Source organism: Anolis carolinensis, chromosome 3 (assembly GCF_035594765.1).
Source record: "Anolis carolinensis isolate JA03-04 chromosome 3, rAnoCar3.1.pri, whole genome shotgun sequence".
NCBI lineage: Eukaryota > Metazoa > Chordata > Lepidosauria > Squamata > Dactyloidae > Anolis > Anolis carolinensis.
The window spans coordinates 164,815,534-164,841,609 of NC_085843.1; the positions used below are offsets into that span (position 1 = coordinate 164,815,534).

The 26,076-nt window shown below is 40.8% G+C and overlaps 1 protein-coding gene across 3 annotated transcripts in view; it reads left to right on the top strand.

Moving 5' to 3' along the window:
* jmjd1c (jumonji domain containing 1C) overlaps window positions 1–26,076 on the top strand; it is a 158,339-nt gene that overhangs the window by 43,300 nt on the left and 88,963 nt on the right. For all 3 annotated transcript variants that reach the window (XM_062975768.1, XM_062975765.1, XM_062975766.1), the window contains exon 2: window positions 19,888–20,052. Coding sequence is in view for 2 of the 3 variants with exons in the window: in XM_062975765.1 (XP_062831835.1) it covers window positions 19,888–20,052 (165 nt within the window). In the remaining variant the exon portion in view is untranslated. The remainder of the gene's footprint in view (window positions 1–19,887; window positions 20,053–26,076) is intronic.

Sequence of the window (26,076 nt, forward strand, 5' to 3'; positions counted from 1 at the left end):
GAATCACAGGAATTATAGTTTTACAAGAGCTTTAGCATTTTCTGCCAAAGTGTGCTGATGCGTCACTAAACTACAACTTCTGTGATTCTATAGCATTGAGGCAATGTCAATTAAAGTGATTGTCTTCTTCAGTATAGATGCTTCCTGGGGGGAAAATTCTATTTTAAGTGGGGCTTCTGAAATAATAATTCCTGATTTGTTTGTTGCAAGGAGAACTGGAGTTGAATCATCCTGGCAAATCACATCCTTTTAGCCAAAGGAAATTGCAGACTTTCTCTTCTAAGTCTCTTCTAAGAAAACCCTATATTACATTAACTTTATGAGTTGAAGAGGACTTGTAGGCACATGACAGTTACATGTGTACACACTGAAGAGAGTCACAGCTCATTCTAATTCTCTATAAGTTAGCACATACAATTAAAAATGGTCCCTCTTGTACACATATTGAGGAATTTAATGGATGCTGTGTATTGATGCAAATTTGTAAATTATGTAACATGGGTGTGTATGTGGTACAGATTTCAAATGGAATTGCCTTTGTTTCTGTGATTTTAAAATAAGAAAGATGTGATTTCCCTAAATTTTATAGTTTCAGTGTTTCAGAAAACTAGTTGGGATAACCAGAATAAGACTGAACATATTACAGTGGAAAGTGTTTTATAGTGCCAAGAGAACCAGTAGTTTGCCTTTTGCATTTTATGACTCAAGCAATTTGTGTTGTTGTCAGTAATTGTCTTGGGAGAGGGATTGGACTGTTGATTACAAAGTTGGTGAAGATGAAAATTGGACGGTAAAACTCAATAAAATGACTGTTAATTCATTTTTTAAACAGTGGTGCTTTTTCAGAGTAGGGATGGAGTGGTTTTTTGCTGTCTGAAAAGTATTTAAGTGGTTTGGGGATGTTGGATTCTTCAGCCTGTTTACAGTAAAGCTTTGTATGTGGAGTGGCTTATTAAAGCAGATATTTGAATGGCAAGTTATTTTCTGTACCCTTTTGTTTTGGATCCAGCAGTTGCATCACTGAGCACAATATCGGCTCAAGATGTGGCACACAATGAGAAAAATGAATGAAAGGAGCTGGAACTGCCAGGCTCTGTGATGAAAGACAATGCATAATCCTAACTTCAGTTCTTCAAGGGAGAAATTATATCCTTTTAGATTCTCATTCTGATACTGTGATCCTATCCTTGCCTTTATCCCAGTGGGATACCATCATTATATGGTAGATTGTTGTTATGTGCTTTCAAGTCATTTCTGTCCTATCAGAGGATTTTCTTGGAAAGATTTCATCAGAAGAGATTTGTCATTGCCTTCTTCTGAGGCCCATAGAGTTTGACTTGTCCAAGGTCACTCAGTGGATTTCATAGCAAGGAGTCAAACCCTGATCTTCATAGTCCTACTCTGCTGGTCGAACCACTACGGTGCTGGAGTGAGATCAACAGGGTTTGGTGGCTGGTATGGATACATAAAAAAGAATACAAGTCAACTTGTTGCATATATTTTAAAAACCCGATTGACACCAGTGGATATACCCCGAGTCACTGTTTGTATGCTACACCACTCTGGCTCTATAGGATTCAGATTAATTGAGCAGTTAATGGTAGTACAAATTCATGTTATAAGAACATAGTTCATTTAAGGTACATGGGGCTAGGTGGTGTTTATAGAAGTATGAACAGTAAGGAGTGTGGTAACACCTTATAGGGGAACACTTATTTAGCATAAGTTTTCATGTACTGCAACTCACTTTGTCGGTAGCAAAGATTGTACCCCCAGTAGGTAAACATGTATACATAAATGTGGTCTCTGTGTGAAGTGTAGTAGAAATGTAAAACATGTCTTTACCACATGACACAAAGCAGCAAACAATTGGAAATGTGCTGTTTTCCTATTGCTTAGGAGTTAATGTTTTTGGAAGTTATAGCCACTAGAAAAGTAGCATGTTAGGTTATATACTCATTGTGGGGATACAGTAAAGCTGCACAAGTTACACTCCTATCAATCAGATGGAGAGTCATCCAAAGCCAAACAGTCCCCATTCCAGTTGATTCTATATGTGTTTGCTGTGGAGTTGGCTTATTTTGTAACTCATCTCCAATGTCCTCTGGATGAATAGGAGTTGTAGGTTCTTTGCAACACCTCATGCGGATTGTAGATTTGAATCTTACAGTATTGTTAGGATAATCCTTGCTGTCTCACTGTCCTGAACATTCAAACTCTTCACCATTATGACTTGTGTTAGAGAAACTAAATACTTTTGCTGCTGTGACCTGCTGTGTGGGGTGAGGAAAGAGATTACCATGGTCTACTGGTTGTTTCCCAGTATATCTTAGTAATCAACCAAATGAATAGGAGGCTGGCATGGCTAGATGGCATGTGGTGCGCTTAGCATAATAAAAGTCATCTGGGATTACCTGTCAGTCAGGCTGATCAGCTGTCCTGTCCCAGTTGTTTGCATGTGATTATTTCCAGCATTTCTTTTATTTCCCTATCCAGAGATCAAGTCTAGAACCTCTGCTGTTCCATTGTGCTGTAATTCCATATGGAGTTCCTTTCAGTATGATCTGGAAAACCAGAATCCTTTGATCTTGTGCTTATTAATGTAGATGGCTAAGATTCTTGAAACTTATGTGCATCATGTGCATTTTGTCTGTTCCTTCTTGAATGGGAAACTCTGGATTCTCATCCCAATTCCTTGTTGTTTTCTCTCCATTGCTATGAGTAGAAAACACAAAGGATTTTTCCTTGAGGAGACAAGATTGACACTTTACTCTTTATTATTGATCTCTTTTTTTCCAGTCAGCTACCACCAAATCAGTTTATTTATTTATTTCGTGTCAAAAGCATTGTACAACAAATACATTTCAAATAATGGGGGAAAAAGAAAAAAGAAAAAAAAAGAAATCACAAGCAACTAAATAGTTTTGGACCAAAAGCGGGCAACAGCAACCGCATTGTCTGTAGCTTTATACAACTCCTCCTCCGTACATGAGGCAGGGCATTGTGGGCAAGCATACATGTGCTGAGTTGTTTCTTCAGCTCCACAGTCACACAAGGTGGAGGATTCCTCCAGGTAGTGCCACCTTGCCAAGTTGTCTTTTGATCTGCCCACTCCACTTCTGAGTCTGTTCAGGGACTTCCAAGTTGCCCATTCTTGGTTTGCCCCTGGAGGAAGACCCTCTTGGGGGGCCATCCAGTTAGAATTGCCAGGTTTAGCTGCCCAGAGAGACACCCTTGCTGCTGCTGGAGGAACATCAAGAGGAGTGGTGGTTCTCATGAAGCCCTTCCTTGGTGGGAGGAGGCTGATAGTCATGCAGTGGATGGCTTTCACAATGTTCGACCTTTTTTCTCTCACCGTTAGCAGCAACTTCCCGTCGCACGTCAGGAGGGGCAATGCCAGCTAACTTGCACGTCAGGAGGGGCAATGCCAGCTAACCCAAAAGCATTGGACCAAATCAGTGCATTTGGCCCTTTTGGAGTATTTATTTTCCTTTTCCATGTGGTAAAGTCTGTCTTTCTGCTATGGTGTTTACATTTGTTTAATTTGTTGAATGGGTTTTGTCTTGCTTTTTATTGTGGGTCCTCAGAATAGCTGACAATCCTTTGAATGTTGTAACAGCCATGCATCTAAAACAACACAAAATGAATCCACCTGGAAGAGTGAGCATTTGTCTCTTCTTCCCCTGCCACTCTCTTTTTCCCCGACAGACTTATACAGATGAACTGTTTGTAGCGCTTTGAGCACAATCTGTATAGGTACTTTCTATTACTGTATATTAATATTCAGACCTTTCTGTTATGCTACCTTTCAACTTAGTATTTTCCAAATACAGTAGTTATCTTACCTGCTCGACTCCAGGGACATGTTTATAAAATGTTTCTGGCAGTCTTCTGGTCCTTATAGCATTTTCATTATTGCTACAAGTTGATTGGTACCTAATGTATGAGTATTGTTGGCAGGCATGGTTGTCATTGTTGACATGCATTATTGTCATGGTTGCTAAAGGTATTGCAAGGTATGCTATGGAGTTACATTGGTAGTACTGTCCAGTTTTCATTTGGTTGTCATTCTGTTTTTTTCTTCATGTTTAAGGCAACATAAGATCATAATATGTTACACTGATCTATCAGCAATTCAGTGTAGTACCTTTCGCTTTGACATGCCTTCAGCTATTAAACAAAAAAAATAGTTACACGGTATCTTGAAAAGATTTGGTAGTTTGATGTATAGCGGGCTTTTAATATCGGTGGTGGTGGTTTGGTTCCAGGACCTTCTGTATATGCATCCAAATGCATGGATGCTTATATGTCTACTTACACAGACAGCCTCCCCCTTCCATAAACAGCTACAACTCCCAGCTTTCAGGAGATACCCATGGCCCTCCCACCACTGACATTGCAGGTTAGACCAAGCACCATGTAGCTCAAACCTTGCCAATTTCCTCCCCAAACACTACGGCCCACCATCCAAGGAATGCCTTCATTCGGGGACCTTTTCATCCTAGATTTGACATGTTTCCTCCACCACAGGCAGGCATCCCAGAGTTCTCAATTGGTGTGGAATTTGCATGACCCCACCCACTGCCTCTCCCTTAACTCTTTCCTAACATTTCCTATGGCACACAGCAAACAGAGAGGAATTCATTAGCAACTTAACAGACTGGAGGGATTTGGGGGACTGACTCAACAGGATGGAATTTGTAGTTCACCCTGCATCAAGTCAGAGCACTGGGACCCCCTTCGATAGTGGACCTGACCACATATGGCATACAGAACCCCCATGACCAACAGAACATATTGGAGAGATTTGGGGGGAATTTACCTAGATTTATAGCCATTGTAGTTACTGGGTTTGTAGGTACTAGGCACTCTGAACTCCACCAAAGATGGACCTGGACCTAACTTGGCACACAAAACTCTTTGGAAGGACTTAAAGGAGTTGCAGTTCACCTACATCCAGAGCACACTATGAACCCAAACAATGATGGATCTGGACCAAACTTGGCATGCATACACAATATGCCCAAATTTTAATACTGGTGGGTTTTGAGGAGAATTGGTCTGGATGTTTTGGAGTTGTAGGTACTGGGATGTATAGTTCACTTGCAATAAAAAAGCACTCTGGACCCCACCAACAATACACTTGGACCTAACTTAGCAGACAGAACCTCCGTAACAAACAAAAAAGCAGGGTAGCTTTGGAGGAAATTCACCTTGATTTATAGGAATTACAGTTCATCTACATCCAGAGAGTACTGTGAACGCAAGCAGCAATGAATCTGCACCATATTTGGCACACATACCCAATATGCCCACATTGTAATACTTGTGAATTTGGGGTGGAATTGGCCTTGACACTTGGAAGTTGTAGATATTGGGATTTATAGTTCACATGCAATCAAAGAGCACTCTGAACTCCACAAATGATTGAATTGGACCAAACCTAGCACAGAGAACCCCCAGGACCAACTGAATATACTGCAAGGGTTTGGGGGGAATTAACCTTCATTTTGGGAATTGGAGTTCACCTGCATGCAGAGAAACAGTGACCCCCACCAACAATGTACCGGGACCAAACTTGGCACAGAGAAGCCCCATGACCAACAGAACATATTGTAGGAATTTGTGAGAATTTGACTTGATTTGGGGAGTTGTAGTTCACCTGCATCCAAAGAGCACTAAACCCAGCCAACAACAGATCTAGATCAAACTTGGCACACTAACCCAACATGGCCAACGGTGAATAGCAGGGTTTTGCCCTGGGAATCTGGGAGTTGTAGTTCTCCCTTATCTAGAGAGCACGAAACTCAGCCAACAAGAGATCTGGACCAAACTTGGCACACAGACTCAACACAGGGTTTTGGGGTGATTGCCCTGGGAATCTGGGAAGTGTACTTTTCCCTTACCCAGAGAACTCTGAATCCATCCAATGCCGGATCTGGAGCAAACCTGGCACACAAACTCAACATGGCTTACTGTGAATACTGACAGGTGTTTCGGGAAGATTGCCCTGGGAATCTGGGAGTTGTAGTTCACCCTAATTCAGAGAGCACTAAACCCGACCTACAATGGATCTGGACCAAACTTGGCACACAGAACCAACATGGCCAAATGTGAATACAGGCGGGGTTTGGGGGTGATTGCTCTTGGAATTTTGGAGCTGTAGTTCACTTATCCAGAGAGCACTACAGCCAGACAATGATGTATCTGGACCAAACTTGGTGTACAGACCCAAAATGGCCAACTTTGAATGCTGGCATGGTTTGAGGAGGATTGACCCAAGATTCTGGGAATTGTAGTTCACTCACACCAAACTAAGAATACCTAACATCCAAAAAACAAAGCCTTTTTCAAATAACCTGGGCGTGGCCGGGTCCCCAAGTTAGAATCACATAAATCAAAAGTGATCAAGCTTGCTGGCAGTGATGAGAACTGCAGTTCAACACACTTGAAGGGCATTGAATTAGGAAACTGTCACAATCTTTGTGTTGTTGTAGTAATTGGAGGGCTATCTTGTTGCTGCAGGACTGACTTTCAGAAGCATCTTGAAGTCACTATTAGTCCATAGTTTTAATCTGCTGTATCTTTGCATAGGTGGAATTGGTAATGTGTAGTTTTCTGCCTGGTAGGAATGATAATTATGCTGGCCTAAGGCAGAAAATTCCTTTGGTATCTTTTAGTGGCATGGCATAGTTCTGAACAGAAGCTGTTGTTTGCATTAAATAATAAATCAAGCAGAAGGAGAAAGGTTCTTTTGTAAATATTATATCTGATGAATGGGCTGCTAATATGCTTTGAAGATGTTGGTTGTGTGTGTGTTTGTGTGTGTGTATGTATATATATGTATATGTGTGTTTATGGAGCCAAAGAGGTAGCACCTTTTCTGAAAAAATAAAAAGCCATACAAAGAGAGTAAAAATATTTATTCTTGTAAAATATTTTATAGAAGTTGTACATTTTACAGAAGCCACCCACAGGATGGTAAAGCATCCGGGTGTCCCCTGGGCGACCAATTCTCTCACACCAGAAGCAACTTGCAGTTTCTCAAGTTGCTTCTGACATACACACACACACACACAAAAAACAGTGCCAACAGTAGTTACCAATTTAATTGTCTCTGTTTCAAACAAAAGCACACCATCACTTTAGTCTGTGTGAAGCACTGGATTACCGGTAGTTTACATTGTTTATATTTTAAAATGAGCCAATGTCCTAGAAAATTTGCAGTAATATGTGGTGACGATGGGGCAGTGGTGAACCAAAATTTAAAATACATTACTACCCAATTCTTTCTATGAATGGCCTTGTTTTTAACATCAGAAGTCTTTCAAATGTGCCCCTATTAAAGAATTTCTTGATTCCAGATTAGAATTGAGGAGGAGACTATCATGAAACAATATTAAACATATTAAACATTCACCACAAAAAGATAAAGAAAAAAAGAAGCTATAGTAAAAGTAAATTGCCAACTGTGATGTGGTCCTATAAGTGTGCTGAGAGATAGTGTTAGTATTAAAGAATGTAGTCTAGTGTTTTGTAAAGAAAACATCTCTTTCTGTGGGATTGCTTATAGTGCTAAAGAGTTGTGTAGCTCCATTGATTGGTTCCATACAGGCGAAACCTGACCTTTAACAGATGTTTGAAAAACTGCCAGTACTCGAATGTGATGAGTAGACTAGACAGTCCTTCTCCCCACCCCCATCGAGTTGGCAGAAAACATACATTATATTAGGAACTTAGCAACTGCGAAGGTTTTAAAAAATGTTTGTAGAATTCAAATGGTACTTTTAGAAGTTGAAAGGTTTGATACAAAATTGGTAGCTTCTAAAAATATATGGAAATTCTTCTTAAGAACCAGTACCATTTGAAATATTTTTACAGTTGCTATTTTAACATTTGTGCCAATTAAATCTTTTAGAGCGAGATATAAAATAGGTAACACTGTGGTTCAGATTGTTACTCCCTTTGGCAGTTACAGCATTTTGATAGTTCTTAAGAGTTTCTGGGATTTTAGTCAAAGAGCGAACGCTCAGAGAGATTTTTTTTACCAAACCAAAGCACAGATTAAATGAGAAACACAGCCCATCTGGAACTGTAGGCTAAGAACAGCATGTTGCATGACACTCTGAAGGCAGCGTTTAGTAGTATTTTAAAGGGAAGTTGCAGCTGCTTAGCTTTGGGTTTTTTTTTATAAAAAAAAAACAGAGCTTCTATTGTTCATTTTAAACTTGTATCAGTTGGGTTCAAGAAAATTGGAGTTATCTGATGAATACGAACATAGTACCCCTGGCTCTCAAGCTGAATGTTTTCCTGCAGGATCTGCAGGAAAGCTCTGTGCAGGTACTAATATTCTTACGACTTTTGATTATACACAATTTATATTTTATTAATAAAAAACACAGGTGGGGTTTCAAATATTGTGTACAGTGCATATAAAACTGCACTACTTTTTATTTCCCTGTTTAATCTGGAGATTTTTGATATAAATCTGAAAAGGGGATTTCAAAGGGACAGATGAAGCTGGAATTATATTGTAACGAATAGTTTTAATGTTAATTAATTAACCTTTTTTCTTAAAGGGACCACTCTACTTTACTAGGTTTATTAACACGGAACTAGGTGGCATGAAGCTCTTTTCAGTTCCTAATCACCACTTCCTGACATGAAACTTCAAAGTAGTATCCATTTGGCCACTCTTCTTCCATCTCCCTATTCCTGTGACTGAGACACAATTTGAGTGTTTCTCTGATAGAACAAGTCTGCCCATGTGTCTTTCAGCATTGCATATGAAGTTGCCAATACACTTGAGTAAGGCTTTCACCAGAGACTTAAATATAAATGTCTGTTTCTTATCATTCTACATATGTTGATTGACTTACCTGGTGCCAGGATATTCGTGTTTTCAGCAACAACAGTTTTGTAAATGGGCAGTGTTGATAATGTAATTGTCACTGAAAATACTTTATTCACTCATTTACCTATGACTTAGTTGTCTATAATTACCCATAACAACCATATATATTCTATACATACCTGAAATTCTAAATTTCATATATAAGTTTCATACATCTGAATACCATGAGTTGTCAGCTATATTTCAGAGGACAAAACTAGAAAAGCCACCTCTCAGTATTTTTTGTTTAAGAAAACCCATTGAATTTCATGGGGTCACCATAAGTTGACAGCTGACTTTTTTGTGGCACAATAACATGGCTATTTCTTTGGAAATTTTTAAATTACAGGATGGTGCTAGTTTGCTAGTGAGAGGACTGACATTACTATCCAGTCTTCTAACATCACTTTGAATCATGTTTTCTGTACAGAAAAGAGTACTGCATACGCCCTTCTTTAAGTGGGAAAACTCCAAAATATGGACTATAGGTTGAAGTATATCTATCTCAATTTAACTTGTGGCAAAAAAAATCTAATTCAGAAAATTGGACAGTTTGTTGTGATCTACATGACTTAATCCAGACAAGACAGAGGCCCTCCTGGTCAGTCGTGGGACCAATCGGGGTATTGGGTGGCAACCTGTGCTCGATGGGGTTGCACTCCCCCTGAAGGTGCAGGTCCGCAGTCTGGGGGTCCTGGATTCATCTCTGGCACTTGATGCCCAGGTGTCGGCGGTGGCCGGGAGGGCCTTTGCACATTTAAAACTTGTGCACCAGCTGCGACCATACTTTGAGAAGTCTGACTTGGCCATGGTGGTCCATGCCTTAGTTACATCTAGACTGGATTACTGCAATGCTCTCTACGTGGGGCTGCCCCTGAAGACGGCCCGGAAACTCCAACTGGTTCAAAGATCGGCAGCCAGATTTCTAACGGGAGCCGGCTATAGGGAGCACACAATGCCCCTATTAAAGCAGCTCCACTGGCTGCCGATAAACTGCCGGGCCCAATTCAAAGTGCAGGTTTTGACCTATAAAGCCCTATACGGCTCGGGCCCTACCTATCTCCGTGATTGTATCTCCTCCTATGAGCCAGTGCGGACCTTGAGATCATCCGGGGAGACTCTTCTCGCGCTCCCACCACTGTCTCAAGTGCGGCTGGTGGGGACGAGGGAATGAGCCTTCTCGGCAGTGGCCCCCCGGCTCTGGAATGCACTGCCAAAAGAGATCAGGCAGTCCCCTACATTATCCAATTTCCGTAAGGAACTGAAGACCTGGTGGTGTCGGCAGATTTTTGAGTAATTACATTGGACTACCGCCGATTTCTGGGCCTGAATATATTGCACAAGATTTCCCTAGCCTAAAATGATACATTTTAATATATTGGGTTTATGGTTCCTGTCCCCTTGATCTGGTCATGTAAGTGTTATTTATTGTTATAATTGTATTATTTTACTTTGTTTAATAATGTGTTATTACGTTGTTATGTAATGTTTGTGTTGCTTTTATGACTGTAAACCGCCCTGAGTCCCATCTGGGAGATAGGGCGGTATATAAATAAAACTTTATTATTATTATTATTATTATTATTATTATTATTATTATTATTATTGTAGACTAATATTTGTTAATTAATTGATATTGTTGAAATTGTTGGCTTTGAAATTGCCATTATAACATAGCTCATATAATTTTTCAGTGTTTCTCAGAGTAAAACTGTGGAGTTATCAACCATTGTTATTTTACTGTCTTAGAAACTGTTGGGGTCATGGTTTACCTGTGTATTATTGTAACAACATTCTGACTTCTGAAAGGTGGGGAGTGAGACTTCAAATTCTTAAATGTTGAAGGCACTATTAGCTCACACAGTTTAGGAAGATTATGAAGAGATGAGTAGAATCTAATCAGAGTAGTACTATGGGATGTGAAGGAACTGAGCAAGGATGTGAAATTACAAATGAAATTCTGGATTGAACCCATTATTATACAATGATATTTCTCCTTGTGAAATAGGTTTCCTCTGGAGCAGGTTTTGGGATGCAGGGAAAAAGAGAAATGTGGTCCAACAACCTGAAGTAATCCTATCTTCTAAGTTGAACAATGAATTACTGTCTAGAACATGCGGCCTAATGAAGCCATTTATCTGGCCCACACGGTGGCGGCTCCCTCCTCCTCCATTGAGGAAGTTCTTCCTAACCTTTTCAGTTAAATCGCTTTCCCTGCCATTTGAAACCATTGCTCCCTTGTGTCCTAGCCTCTAGAGCAATGATGGGCAGCCTTTTGCGCTTGGTGTGTCAAAATTCACCAAAAAACCTAGCATGACTTGGGTGGTGTGTCACTTTGAGAACCCCCCCCCCCCCATAAATTTTGCAATATGTATAGTTTAAATAACAAAAATATATAATTGTAATATATAACTGTATTTAATAAATCAAAAACTATTTACTACCATTATTTTCATGTACAACAATCTATGGTACCTCTTGCAGTTTCCATGCTGATTTCTCTCTATTCTAGTTTCAATGTAGTCATGAATAACAAATAATATAATAAAATAGTAATAATATGATAACATACTACAATAATAATAGAATGACTCTCTCTCTCTCTCTCTCTCTCTCTCTCTCTCTCTCGCTCTATATATATATATATATATATTGTGCATAATTCCCATGGAGTAAACAACAAAACCACTGGACCAAATCACACCAAATTTGGCCACAAAATACATAGTCATCCAATCAATCTGCATGCAGCAGCGTGTCAGCAAAAATGGCTAGGCGTGTCAGTGCTGACACACGTGTCATAGGTTAGCCATCACTGCTCTAGAGCAACAGAAAATCAGTTTTCCCCCTCCTCCTCAATGGGACACCCTTTTAAATCTTGAAACACGGTTCTAATATTCCCTGTCTACATTCTCTTCTCCCAGCTAACCATCCCCCAGGAGGAAAGGAGGAAGGGAAGAATGAAGGGTAGAAGGGAATGGAGGGAGGGTGGAAAGGTAGGGAGAGAGGAAAGGGGAAAGGAAGGAAAGACAAAAGGAAGGAAGGAAGGATAAAGGGATAAGAGATAGAAGAAGGCAAGAGAAAAGGAAGGAAGGACAGGATGGTGAGAGAGAGGGAGGCCTGAGGAAAGAGCCCAAGGGCCCGCATCCGTCTCCCAGGCCTGGGTTTGCCCATACCTGCTCTACAAGGTTCTGAACAATGCACTGCATTGGCCTTATGTGAGTTTGCTGATGATCACCTAGAGAATTCTATTTACAGGTAGGCAAGCTGTCCTTAAATCCTTGGGATTTTCCCCCATAATGATTCAAGCCTTCTTTATGTCTTAATAACATGTAAAGTGTAAAGTCTAATGACCTCATCACATTGGCTAAGAATTTAAAAAGCCCCTCCCTAAACTACAAACCCCAGCTACAAGATTGAAAGCAAGCACACACACTTTATTCTTGGAAATGCTAGTGTTATGAAGTTGTAAGTAATAGTACTTAAGTGGACTGTTGATGCCTCTTGTCAGCAGTATGTAGGGTTATGGCTAAACCTTAAGGTAGCGGGAGAGAAGAACCAGTGGTATCTCAAAGTTTTCATAATTGGACACTAATTGGACTTGGCTGCTAACACTTGTGGTCTTTGTAGTTCTAATTGTGTTCTCCTTTCTGCAGTTGACTCTGCTTCCATTTGCACAATTAATGACAGGGAGGGGACATATCTTTGCAGCAGTATTTTGTTTCTGTTAGACTTGTTTTGCTGCTTGTCTCCTACAACTTGTGTGTGCGTGTGCACATGTTTTTAAAATTCATATGTGTAGAGAAGAAGTGCTATGCAGAACTCTTGTTAAAAGAAAAATACATATGTATAATTATACTGAACTGTTTTTCCTGCAATGATTTTCACTTTAAAAAGAATGGCAGATAACTGTACCCTTCTTTCCAACAAGCTATTGCTTTCTTTCTGACAACAGAACTGAGGTAACTAATCCAAGAAAATGCTTACATTTCTAATGGTAAGAACAGAATGGAATACTTTTAATGCAGATCAGAATCCTGTTGTTACTATCCTGGCCAATGTTCAGAAATTTTCCTTTATCCCCAGTATTCCCAAAATGGGGGAATGTATTTTCACTTTACTTCAGAACACAACAGTACATTTTTATTTCAATCAGTGACCAGCATTAAAAGAACCAGTAGGACATGAATAAAACATACATTTAGGCATTAAAATACAGCTTTTAAAAGGTGAGTTAAAAAAACAGTGCTAAGTATGAGACTTAAAATGACATTAAATGCTTGCATATTAAGATAACCACATTAGCAATGATAAAAGTCAAGATAAAAGCCAAGATAAAATAGTAAAACCTTTTGAGGCTGCACTGACAAGGGATTGCTGCTTAATTAAGGCTTGCCACAGGGGAAAGGAACCTAGAGGGTAGGGTAGGAGCACATAGGGAACTTGAGGGGGCACAAGGGGGGAGGGGCACAATCAAAAACAAGTCCAAAGACTAGTGGGTGCAAGCACTGACTATAATTGTAATTGCAAGTTTCCAAAATGGTAAATTAAAATGCTAGCTCATGGTACTGGTCATCACCCAGAGAATTTTAAGCGCTGTTGCACAGAACTTGCTAACTTCATGTTATAACGACGTTGGTGTCCGAGAGCAGCATGGTGGTGTAAAATTGTCCTGAGCTCCCTGAGTATAAAGCAGTGGTGATATGTGACTACCATGAATGTTTCTGTAAAATAGACACTTCAGGAGCACATGTTCTGTTGTTTCTATGTGTCACCCTCAAGTATGGCAGATGGGAGGGCATGACATCGTGCCAGGGTGAAGACCCTCCAGTGGTTGGGTACCTCTAGATTGGCTAAGTATGCCATAGGGGAAGCGAGAGATCTACTGGCTTTGTTGCTGATAAAGAATAGAACGCTGACTAGATCCGATTGGCATTCTGTGTCTATTATATGTTGTTTTATGAGTGCTTTGGCTTGGATATATCCCATGCTGAGTAGCAGCCCTGGAGAGAAGCCCAGAGATGAGATTTTGGTTATTAATGCCTGCTTCCATGTGGACTGGAAGTCATCCCACAACGTTGTTGGGGCAAGTCCATAGGGAGAAAGGGATAATCTGAGCCAGTACTTGAGTATGACCACCCACATCCTGGCCTCTGCCCTCATGAAGCCTGTTTCTATTTGCAGGATGGCATTGGAGACACATCTTGGAATTTGCAGGGCCGATCTTAAACATTTTGATTGCACAAACTTGAGTGGGGCGAAATTGCAGAAGGGGGCTAGCTGGGAACCATACAGGAGTTGTGCTACTGATTTAGCTTCAAATAACTTGTGTTGCAGGTATGAAGTGGCCCTCTTTTGTCTTGAGGTATTTTAGGAAGGCTATCGAGATACTTTGTAGAATCTCAGCCACAAGGTCCACATTCACTTTTCTACAGTTGGAAGAGTGGAGGGCTATTCCCAGATATTTGAAACATGGAACCTGCTTGATTTTATGTCCATCTATGCTCCAAGAGTGACAGTTCCATACTTTAATACCTAAATATTAAAAATAAGAAAAATCAATTTTTACAGAAACTAGTGGTCCCATTTTTCCCATTCATGTGTTATGATTCCAAATGCCTAAAGTGCTGTGCTTCTTATAAAGGACCTTGGCAACCTAGAATCTAACATTGACAACTGCTCCTTTACTAGGGATTTGCATACTTCTCTGAGTTTATTTATTTATTTCATGTCAAAATCATTGCATATGTTTAAAACTGATAAAAATAAAGGGAGCACTAGTAGCTAAATAATTTTACACCAAAAATGGGCAACAGCAACTGTATTGTCTGTAGCTTTAAACAGTGCTTCCTCTATGCATGAGGCAGGGCATTGTGGGCAAGCATACAGATGCTGAATTGTTTGTTCTACTCACACCAGGTGGAGGATTCCTCTAGGTAGTGCCAATTTTCCAGGTTGTCTTTGGATCTCCCAACTCCATTTCCAAGTTGCCCATTCTTGTTTTGCCTCTGGAGGAAGACCCTCGTGTAGGGCCATCCAGTTTTGGAATTGCCTATTTTTGCTGCCCACAGAAATATTCTTGCTATTGCTGGAGGAACATTAGAGGAGTGATAGTTTTCATGAAACTTTTCCTTGATTTAAGTCTACTGGGAGGAAGCTGATAGCCATACAGTGAGTGGCTTTCACAGTGTTCAACCTTATTTCTCTCGCAATTGGCAGCAACTTGCCGTCGCACAGCAAGGTGGGGGGCGGCGGGCAATGCCAGCTAGCTTCTAAGATCTATCAGCAGGTGTAGGTTTGAGACATCATGTGATTATTCTACAAGTCTCATTCAGTGCTGTATTAACGTGCTTCGCGTGGGCAGATTTATGCCAGACAGGGCAGGTATGCTCAGTAGTTGAGTAGGACAAAGCCAGGGCTGATGTTCTTATTAATTTTGGGTCTGCACCTCATGCACTATTAGTAAGTTTCCGCAGGATGTTATTGAATGCAGCTACTTTGTGCTTGGTGTTGGCACAGTGTTTCCTAAATGTCAATGTTCGATCTAAGGTGATGCCGAGCTAATAGCTCCTCCTCCAAAGACAATTTTATGTCGGATCTAATCTGTTGCCCTCCCTGCAGAGCAACATTCCTGTGTTCTGTCCAGTTGGAAACGTTAGGTATCTCCTTCTCCATCTTTTGAACTGTATTACACATCTCTTTGAGTTTTTATTGCAGTGTATTTTACAATAAAAGCATCAATAATAACACTAATGATAAGAATACTGTTTGCATCTCCATGTGACAGTCAGGCGGTATTTGAAAAAAACTGTTATCTCCTTATATGAGTCTTTAAGACTTGCAGGGGAAGGCCTTCTCCCTATTCCATTACCATGTGGTAAGGACAAAAGAGAAAGCCTTCTCGATGGTTGCTCCCAAGTTATGGAATCCTTTTATTTAAGGAGAATTTTGAATTTGAGTGTATTGTGGCAGATAAGGTTTTCATTTGAGGGGTGATAGTGTTTTTATTTTATATGTTTTAAGTCTCTTCTAATGCTGTTTTACTTTACATTTTTAGATAGAAATTTAGTGTAATTGTGTTTTTACTTTTGTGTTATGAGTTTTTTTTATTTGTATGGTAACTTTAAAGCATTGTACGTCACCTTGAATTCTTTACTACTGTAGGAGCAAAGGCAGGTAAGTAAATAAATAAATAGATAGTCAAAAGAACAAATGCTTTGGGTCCCACTTGATCTCCTTTTGGCATCCCTTGAGAAGTTTTCCAGTAGAAGGAGGGCTAGGCTGCTTCTGTAATGTAGGTGAGCTACATCTATAGATGAAAAAAAAAGCTAGTATGAACGTACAGTGTGACTCTCATATCCATGGGGATACATCCTTAGACTTCACATGGATATACAGAACCACAGATAATAGTGAATCCCATTAAAATGAAGAACCTCTGGACCAAGCATTGAGTCGTGCTAAAGATTTAGAAGATATCTAAAGAGGATATATTTTTTCAGATGTGGATAAACTGTGGATACTGGTCCCACAGTATAGAGGAGCTGTGCTGTAGAAAACATTGTCCATGGACCTAACTCCCATTAGATTAAATCAGATTGATAAAAAAATACACAAATCAATGATGGAAAGGCTGTCAGGAAATAGGGCCATATCTTCATATGTGGTGGTCATGTTAAATTATACAAAAATTTTGGGAAATGATATTTAAAGAAATAAGAGCAATAATAAAAATAGAGATAGGAAATAAACCTAAATCAGCATTATTACTTATGCATGACAATACAGTCATCACACAAGAAGAGAAAGAACTGGTTTCTAACTTGATAACTGCAGCAAAAATTTTAATAGCAAAAAACTGGAAAAAAAATCCAATTAGAAGAATGGTACAGGGAAATTTGGAACATAGCTATTAATGACAAGTTGATTTGCAATATTAAAATTAAAAAGGGAATATCAAAACAAACAGATTTTTGGAAAATATGGGAAAAATTTATTGAGTATATTTTTAATGAGGGCAGGGGTATAAGCCAGCAACAGAGGCAATGAAATTTTGGATTTGTGAAACAATATGAGTTGGTTGGCTGCCGTTTATTTTCCGGACCCAATTCAAGGTGCAAGTGATGACCTACAAAGCCCTGAACGGTTTGGGACTCACCTACCTTTGTGACCCCATTTCCCCCTATGAACCCGCATGATCTCTTCGTTCGTTGGAGGAGGCCCTCCTCTCGTTTCCACCCCCATCACAAGCGCGGTTGGTGGGGACGAGGGAGAGGGCCTTTTCTGTGGTGTCCCCCTGGCTCTGGAACACACTCCCTAGGGAAATTAGGCAAGCTGCCACCTTAGAAGGGTTTAGGAAGAGCCTGAAAACTTGACTCTTCACACAGGCCTTTGAATAAGTACCGCCTACTTGAATGTTAAATTCTCGTACTGTTATCTCTGATTGGTTGCATCCACATGGTTAATTTCTTGATATAGCCTCAGGGTTCAACTCACATCTTTGGGTTCTCCCCCATGATCTTATAGCACTTTTAACTTCCTCCATGTTTACAAGTCTCAGTGCACTTTTGACCAGCCCATTCCTATGTTTTATTGCTGCGTTTTAACTTTGTCTTATTAATGATTGTGAGTTTATCGTATATTTTTAATGTTCATTTGTGCGTTTTCGGTATTTGAGGTTATTGTATGTATGTATCTTTGTTTTGTATTTGTAAGCCCCGAGTCCCTGCGGGGAGATGGAGGCAGGGTATATGAATAAAATTATTATTATTATTATTATTATTACTATTATTATTATTATTGGTTTTGGTGAAGGAGGGCACAAAGTAAGTAGACCGGGGGGGGGGGGGAGATAATAATAATAATAATAATAACAACAATAAAAAATAAAAAATGTATCTATCTATCTATCTATCTATCTATCTATATATATAATGTTCTGATCATTTCTGACTTAAACAGCGAAACTACACACCCAAAACCCACGAAACTTGGCCACAAAAGACATGGTCATCCCCGCTGTGTTTAGACGTAATTAGAGGGAGAGGAATAATTGTTTTTTTCCCCATTGCTGCCAGTTAGAAGGCTAGCTCCGCCTACTTTGTCTCCTAGCAACCCACTCAGCCATGACTCCCAGGGCCGCTTCAGTCAGGCCTCTTCCACACTGCCTATAAATTACAGATTATCTGATTTGAACTGGATTATATGGCAGTGTAGACGCAAGGCCCTTCTACACAGCTATATAACCCATTTATAATCTTATATTATCTTCTTTGAACTGGATTATCTTGAGTCCACACTGCCATATAATCCACTTCAGAGTGCATTTTATACAGCTGTGTAGAAGGAGCCTCATATAATCCAGTTATAAGCAGATAATTTAAATATACAGTAGAGTCTCACTTATCCAACATAAATACCCCGGCAGAACATTGAATAAGCAAATATGTTGGATAATAAGAAGGGATTAAGGAAAAGTCTATTAAACGTCAAATTACGATATGATTTTACAAATTAAGCACCAAAACTTCATGTTTTACAACAAATTTGACATAAAAAGTAGTTCAATGCGCAGTAATGCTATGTAGTAATTACTGTATTTACGAATTTGGCACCAAAACATCACAATGTATTGAAAACATTGACTACAAAAACATTGACTACTAAAAGGACGACTGTGTTGGATAATCCAGAACATTGGCTAAGCGAATGTTGGATAAGTGAGACTCTACTGTAATATGAAATAATTACTGTGGTATAGTAATACAGAACAATATAATCTCTAAACCAGGACAGTAAATAAAGAGCAACACTCTGACAGCAGGGAAATTGGGAATTCCAGAAAGGAAAAAATCAGGGCCAGCTAACATTTCCCAACAAAGGATTCTCCCAGGCAGGAAGCAAACAGTCTTTGAAGCTGCAAGGCCATTAAATGCTAATCAAGGTGGCTAATTGCAGCATTCATACCTGCCACACCGAGACTATTAATTGCTATTCAAACTGGCCAACCAAGGATTCTGCAAGGTAGAAAGCGGCCAGGCTTGCAAGCAGCAAGGCTATTCAGTGCTATTCAACCTGGCCAACCAAGATTTCCCCTAGATAGAAAACCCCCAAGCTCTGAAGCCACGAGGCTACTGCGTCCCATTCAACCTGGCCTAGCAAGGATGCCGTATGTAGAAAGTGGCCAGGCTTTTAAGCTGCAAGACTATTCAGTGCAGTTTAAACTGGCCAAACAAGGATTCCCCTACAAAGGAAGTAGCCAGGCTTCAAAGCGGCTCTTTGATTGAGGGTGCTACTCCAGCTACTCCAGAAAATGGCCAGGCTTTAAGGCTGCAAGGCTATTCACTGCTATTCCACCTGGCCAACAAATGATTCCCATAAGCCACAGCAACACGTGGCCGGGCAAAGCTAGGTAGTAGATAAAAAAGTGTGTAGTAGAGAGATATGTAGTAAAGTTGTAATGGAAAACTTAAGCATATTGATAAGAAATATGCTTAAAGAAATCTTTGATTTTGATTTTTCTTTACTGTTGGATTGTATACAATATGATATGTCTAAGACATTGTAAAAGGAGGAAAGAATGTATACTTATACATTTTGATTGATAAATTAATTAAAAATTTAAAAAAGAAAGCTGTAATTCTCCCAAGAATTCATTAATCTAGTTGTTTTTAACGGTGGTACATATAATGATCATATTCCTCCTTTTGATGGTGAATACAAAATTGAGAACTTTCTTGATGATTCAGAATACTGAGGAAGTTAAGTTCCCAGTAAGAGGATATATTGTGAGGGTCGAGGTAGTGGGGGAAGTGGGTGAAATATGGTTTTCTGCTTGTTGGTTGATAATGGTAATAGCACACAATCACATCAAGGAATTATTTTCTTTAGAAATAATTTGAGGGAAATCAAAGAATGCAAGCATTCTGCTCACACTGACAATGTATTCCCTGTATAACTATAATAGCATTTCTTTAATATATCTATTTCCTCAGGTGTATGTGGAATTTGATGACCTTGAATGGGAAAAACGGGAATGGGTTAAAGTTTATGAAGATTTTGCAGCCTTCCTGGTGGAGTACCAGCTGGTCTGGGCAAAGAGAAAAGATCCTAGCCAGACTCAGGGATCAAAGATCAAACATATTCAGTGGCCTGCATTGGTAAGTTCTGCTGCTTATTTCTAAGAACGTTGTACATAAATTCTAGAAAGTTTTGCAGTTTTGCAATTTACGCTTTATAAACCTGTATATTCATACTTGATCTGTCAGATCTCTATCAGTTCAGTAGGTCTAATTAGAGGCAAATTAATTGTAATAATTATTTGTTTAAAATGATGTCCAAATTGTTTTTATTCTCTTCCATTTTCACTTCTAAAATTAATATTGGCCTCAGTGACAAGATAATGCAATGCAAGAATTTTGCTGGAATATCGTGTCTTACAGGACAAGCAAGGACATTATACACAAAAACTTGATGCCATGTTCACCTTCTGATTTATCTTGTTAATTATGATAAACTATCATTCTTTTCACCCTAAGTGGAATTGCCAACTACAGCTGGGGAAGGGGGCAGCCTTCCCCAGCTCTGACAGGACAGGACTTTTTTGTGCTCTGGCTCTTGGCCATTTGGGATTATTTAATTGGAAGCTCTTGGACTGTTTTGCTCTTCTGAGAAGATTTCTTTCAAAATACTTTTTTTTCATGAGGCTTTACACTCTAACACAGGTATGAGCAAACTCAGGCCCCGGGGGGGCCAGATGCATCCCCCTGGGCTCTTTTCTCAGGCCCCGCTCTCTCTCACCATCCTATCCTTCCTTTCTTCTCTTTCCTTTGTCCTTCCCTCCCTTCTCTCCTTCCCTTCCACCCTTTCATCCTTCTTTCCTTTCCTCTTTCTTCCCTCCTTCCCCCTCTCTCTTTCTCCTCCCTCCCTCTCTTCCCTCTCTTCCTTCCCTCCCTCTCTTCCTTCCCTTTCATCTTTCCTGCCTGGGAGTGTGATGGACTCTCCTTCTCTGGATGTTTTTGCGCAGAGGCTGTCTATTGGGAGTGCTTTGATTGTGCCTTCCTGCGTGGCAGAGGGTTGGACTGGATGGCCCTTGAGGTTCTCTTCCAGCTCTAGGATTCTATATCAGGAGTAGGCAATACTGGGTCTAATGGATATGCTTTTTCTCTCCCATCCACCATCTCATCCTGATGAAAGCCAACTCTTTTGGGATCCAAACGGTTCCCGTCTTTCCTTCACTTTCTGCCTCAAAAAGAGAAGAGCAAGGGAAGGAAGGGGGAGAGGAAAGGGCTTGAAGAGAACACCCTCCCTCCCAGCCCAATTCAGCCCGCCATGTGGCCCCCAAGTTATAAAGATTGCCCATACCTGCTCTAATAGGATTCACTAATATCAGTGCATTGTGATAGATTGCAAATAGTCTCTGATTTTTCTTTTACAAGGAGTCAGGGTTTGACTGTCTGACAGGGGAGGTGCCTTCAAGGGTATACTTAGACGGTGGACTGACCTACACTTACTAGAGGATCAGATCTGTTGTTCTTCAGAGAGCAGTATGCCTGTGTTGTGCTCAGATATACATGTTTCTGTTCATTTATCTGAGATAGTGTGTTTTCCTGTCATTCTTAAGAAGATTTGCTTATATCAATCAGGTGTCTGTTGGAACTGCTGCATTTATTTATTTATTACTCTATTTATATCCTGGCTTTCTCTCCCCCGAAGGGGACTCAAGGCAGCTTTAGATATGGCAACTTTTTGATGCTTTTAGATAACAGACAATTAATATATTTAAGTTAAAATTTAAACATTAGAATTACAATACACATTAAAACATATAAGCAGGAGTGATCTGCTGCATCTTTTCCTGAAGTGGTTATAGAAAGAGAGTGGCCTCATCCTGGAGTAATTAGAGAGTTTCCATCTTATGCCAGACGTTTCTATACATTAATCCTTGGAGTTATGGAAAAGTTAGGTCCTCTTGCAAGTGACACATTTCCTGCTTGTGCTATATGTAGTGAAATTCCTTGAGAAATCCCTAATCTTTCTGCTAACTATTATGTAATGTATCTGTATTGCCAAAATCACCTAGGCTTAGTTATCACACAAGTAATAACTTCTATTCCGATGTCCATTAAATTATATCGTTGCAAGAGTCATCATTTTACACTATTGTTGCTGCTCATGTATTTTTGTATGTTTATGTCCCTTCCAGCAGACATTTTTATTTTGGGAGCTTTGCTGTTGGAGAAGAATCACCCTCATGTCTTCAAGAAAATATTATTTAGGCTTAGTGCAGAAATTACATTTTTCATTATTATTTCAGCCATTAAAATTCAAGCTTGTATTGTCATGTCCTGACTACCTATGTCTCATTAGACTAGCTTTATACATTTCTTCCTTAATATACATGGACTAAATATAAAATCGGGGAAAAATGAATGTTTTTTCTGAAAATCAATTTAAAAAACTATCCTATACAAAACTAGTTGTTTCCTGTCTGGAATCCCCTTTTTGGGTCCTCCAGGTGTTTTGGACTTCAACTCCCATAATTTCTAACAGCTCAGATTAGATGTTATATGTTATACTATATATATGTGTGTGTGTGTTTATATATATATACTATTCCAGGCAGGAAATCTGAGCCAACTTGGGCCCTCCAGGTGTTTTGGACTTTCACTCCCACTATTCCTAGCCTACTGTTTGTTAGGAATTGTGAGAGTTGCAGTCCAAAACACCTGGAACTAATTACTGAGATTAAACAGCAAGCTCAGCTACAACAATCTTACTCCCCTAGTGCAGTGATTGAACAAAAGTGACATCTATTTTTGAAAGTTTAAGGATAATAACAAAGCAATCCAAACTAAGAGGAGCCTGAACTTTTTAAAGGTTGTTTCAAAAAGGTGCCGAATTAGGCTGGTCTGCTGCAGGCTCTGCGTCGTCGACAGAAAAGGCTTTTTTACATCTTTTACAACTTCTGCCACACTCTGGATCAGAAAAAAAAACAGAACTAGGACCCAGGGTGGCGAAGGTCACCTGGAGGGCCAGTCCTAACACCATTGAGAATGTAAGAGTAAAGCGGAGCGCAAGCCCAGCATGGAAGGAGGGAGAGAAAGCCCTTCCACTATTAAGATCTTAAGACCAGTATTTGAGAACTTTTAACTCTATCCGGCTGCCACATAATTCAAGGACATTCTCTTCCACACTATACCTTGCTGGGACCACTATTTTGAGGTCGAGTTGTGTTCGTACGGGTTCTGAGCCTGTGTCGGAGGAGCGGCGTGCTTTGGCGGCGTTGGGGCACTCCTGTGGCTGTTGTTGTGCACTTGCCAAGCTGCTGCTGCGTCGAAGGATTCCATTGCCACCACCCCGGCTCGTAGAAGATCTCTAAGCAGTTCTTGTCGGCCAAGAGGCCTCCTTGCTGCACCTATACTTGCTATGCTTACACCTTGCCGGCCTGGGAGTTTGCCTGGCAGGCCTACTGCAGCGGTGGGTCCTATTCAGGCCTCGCTGAATTGGGTGACCTTTTAAAATTCGGACTTTTTTCACTTTAATTTTAATTTTAGGGTTTGACTGGGGATTCTAATCCTTGATTACTGATCTTAAGGGACTGTTAGGGCCAGAGAGTAATCAGTGCATAGTTATTAAATCTTCCAGGTTTTTGTGAATATTGTTTTATTAGTTGGTCTTGGTTGGGCACAGTTTTTCTCTTTGTTGGTTCCTGGTTGTGTTGGAGGGTGGCGTGTGCGTATTCCACGGGCCTTTTGCGTATCTGGACCATTGCGAGACTTACTGTACCTTCTCTACCATCGAGAAGACCTTAGTGAGTGGACTGACCTCTTCTGACTTGGTTCGATGGAGTATTACACATCACAACTGAGCATTGTGCTTTCGGATATGTGTAACTTATTAGGTCAATCAATGAACCTCCTCTTTCAACATCTGAGGGCCCTACACAAGAAACTAGATCATTTGGCTGAGGGGGTATCCCACACTGTAGCTACTTCAACCAAAAATTACTTTCATCAAGGGGTAAGGGCTGAAGAACGCTTGGACCAGATGTCTTCGTTGCTCTGGGGTAGGGAAAATGAGGACTTAACTGGTTCTGTATGTTTGGGGGGAGTTGGAATTGATAATAACAATCATATTGAAGACTGGGAGAGAGGGAAATTATATGGTGGATACCTAGTGCAAGACTGTAGGGAAACATTAGATAGGTTGGATTACATGAACAAGTGCCATAAAGAGGAGAATCTGAACCCCAAATGCTAATATAGGCAGTTATACCACCAAGAAAGGAGGACATATCATCGGGTCCTCCAATTAAACAAGCTAGCCTTTGATGTATCAGATACACGATTGAATAGAGGCAGGTGGAACTCATTACATTGGGTTGAACAATCCCTTGCACAGATTTTCATGTTGCATCCATCCAAAATTAAAATCAACGCCATTATTTGGCTATGTAAATGTAACATCAATAATTCCTTGCGGCTACTAATAGCATTTGATGATGTCATCACGTCTAAGAACTTATATATCTCCAAGCCGAGGCTATGTTGGTGGGGTATCATGGTGAGAAGGGTATTTCAAGACCTAACTACCCACCCACTGTTACACAGGCTCAGTGGAACCGCCCACAGTTCGAGGCCCATAAATTCGGCTCCCCAGGTACATGACAATGAGCCATCTTATAATCTGAGATCTTCCATCCCCCTGAAAATTTTGAAAACCTTGGAAACTCAGGAAGACCTTCAAATGGTACCTCCAGCGTATCCCTCCCCATCACTATATACTATTCCTGGAAAAAAAATCTTCCCACGAAGCTCCCCTCAAAGAAGTCTACCCCCTCCTCCATAATTGGCCACAAATTGACTATCTTCCCCTCCAAGTTCAGATGTTATCAATCAGGGGCATGGAGATTCCAGGAGCCAGGGGTCTACTATTGGGACTGTACTGGGGAGGCGGAGATGCGATCGTATATACCATCACAGGGAGAAGCGCAACAGAGTCTTTATGACCTTGAAGCCAGATAGGTCAGCATGCCAGCATGACAGTCCCTCTGGGTTTAAGGTCCTGCTGTTAAATGCTAGGTCTGTGAATGGTAAAAAAGCTGCCATTCAGGATTTAATCCTGGATGAAAGAGCAGACCTAGTGTGCATCACTGAGACCTGGCTGGACGAGCTGGGTGGGGTAAACCTCACCCAGTTTTGTCCCCCAGGTTTCGGGGTGCATCAGCAGGCCAGACCTGGAGGGCGGGGAGGGGGGGTTTCAGTGGTCTATCATGATTCCATCACCCTGATCAGGTGCCCTGCTCCACAATTCTCTGGGTTCGAATGTGTCCATCTGAAAGTGGGTAACCGGGACAGTTTGGGGCTTCTGCTTGTGGGGCTTCACCCCGCGACACAGCAGTCTCCCTACCAGAGCTTGCGAGGGTGATCTCTGATGTGGCGTTGGAGTCTCAACGGCTAATTGTGCTGGGAGATTTCAATGTCCACGCGGAAGCCACCCTATCTTGCACAGCTCTGGATTTCATGGCCACCATGATGAACATGGGACTGTCCCAAGTGATCTCTTGTGATCACCCTTGTAGCTGGTCACACTTTGGACCTAGTTTTTATTGCAGACGAGGGAAATGTCGGTGTGGAAGAGCAAAAATTTCTTCCATTGTCATGGACCGATCATCACCTGATCAGCTTTAGACTCACTGTAGCTGCTAACCTCCACAGGGGTAGAGGACCCATTAAGTTGGTCCACCCCAGGAGACTGATGGATCCAGATGGATTCCTGATGGCTCTTGGGGATTTTCCTACCATGCTGGCTGACGATCCTGTCGAAGTTCTGGTAGACCTCTACAATTCGGAGGTCTCTAGGGCAGTAGACACGATCGTCCCTGAGCGTCCCCTCTTGTCACATCGATCCAAACCAGCCTTCTGGTTTACTGGGGAGCTGGCGGTGGTGAAGTGTACAAGGTGGGGGCTAGCGGAGGACTCGAAGAGCATCCCACCAAACACGGGCTAGAGCCTCTCTTAAGGCTTACTTCACGGAAATGCGTGCAGCCAGAAAGTCTTTCTCGACTGCTCGCATTGTGTCTGCAACTAGTAGACCTGGAAAGTTATTTCGGAAAGTCAGGGAGCTTCTCCATCCCGTTGAGGGGGAGGGGCCCCCTGATCACCTAACAACCCGATGTGGCG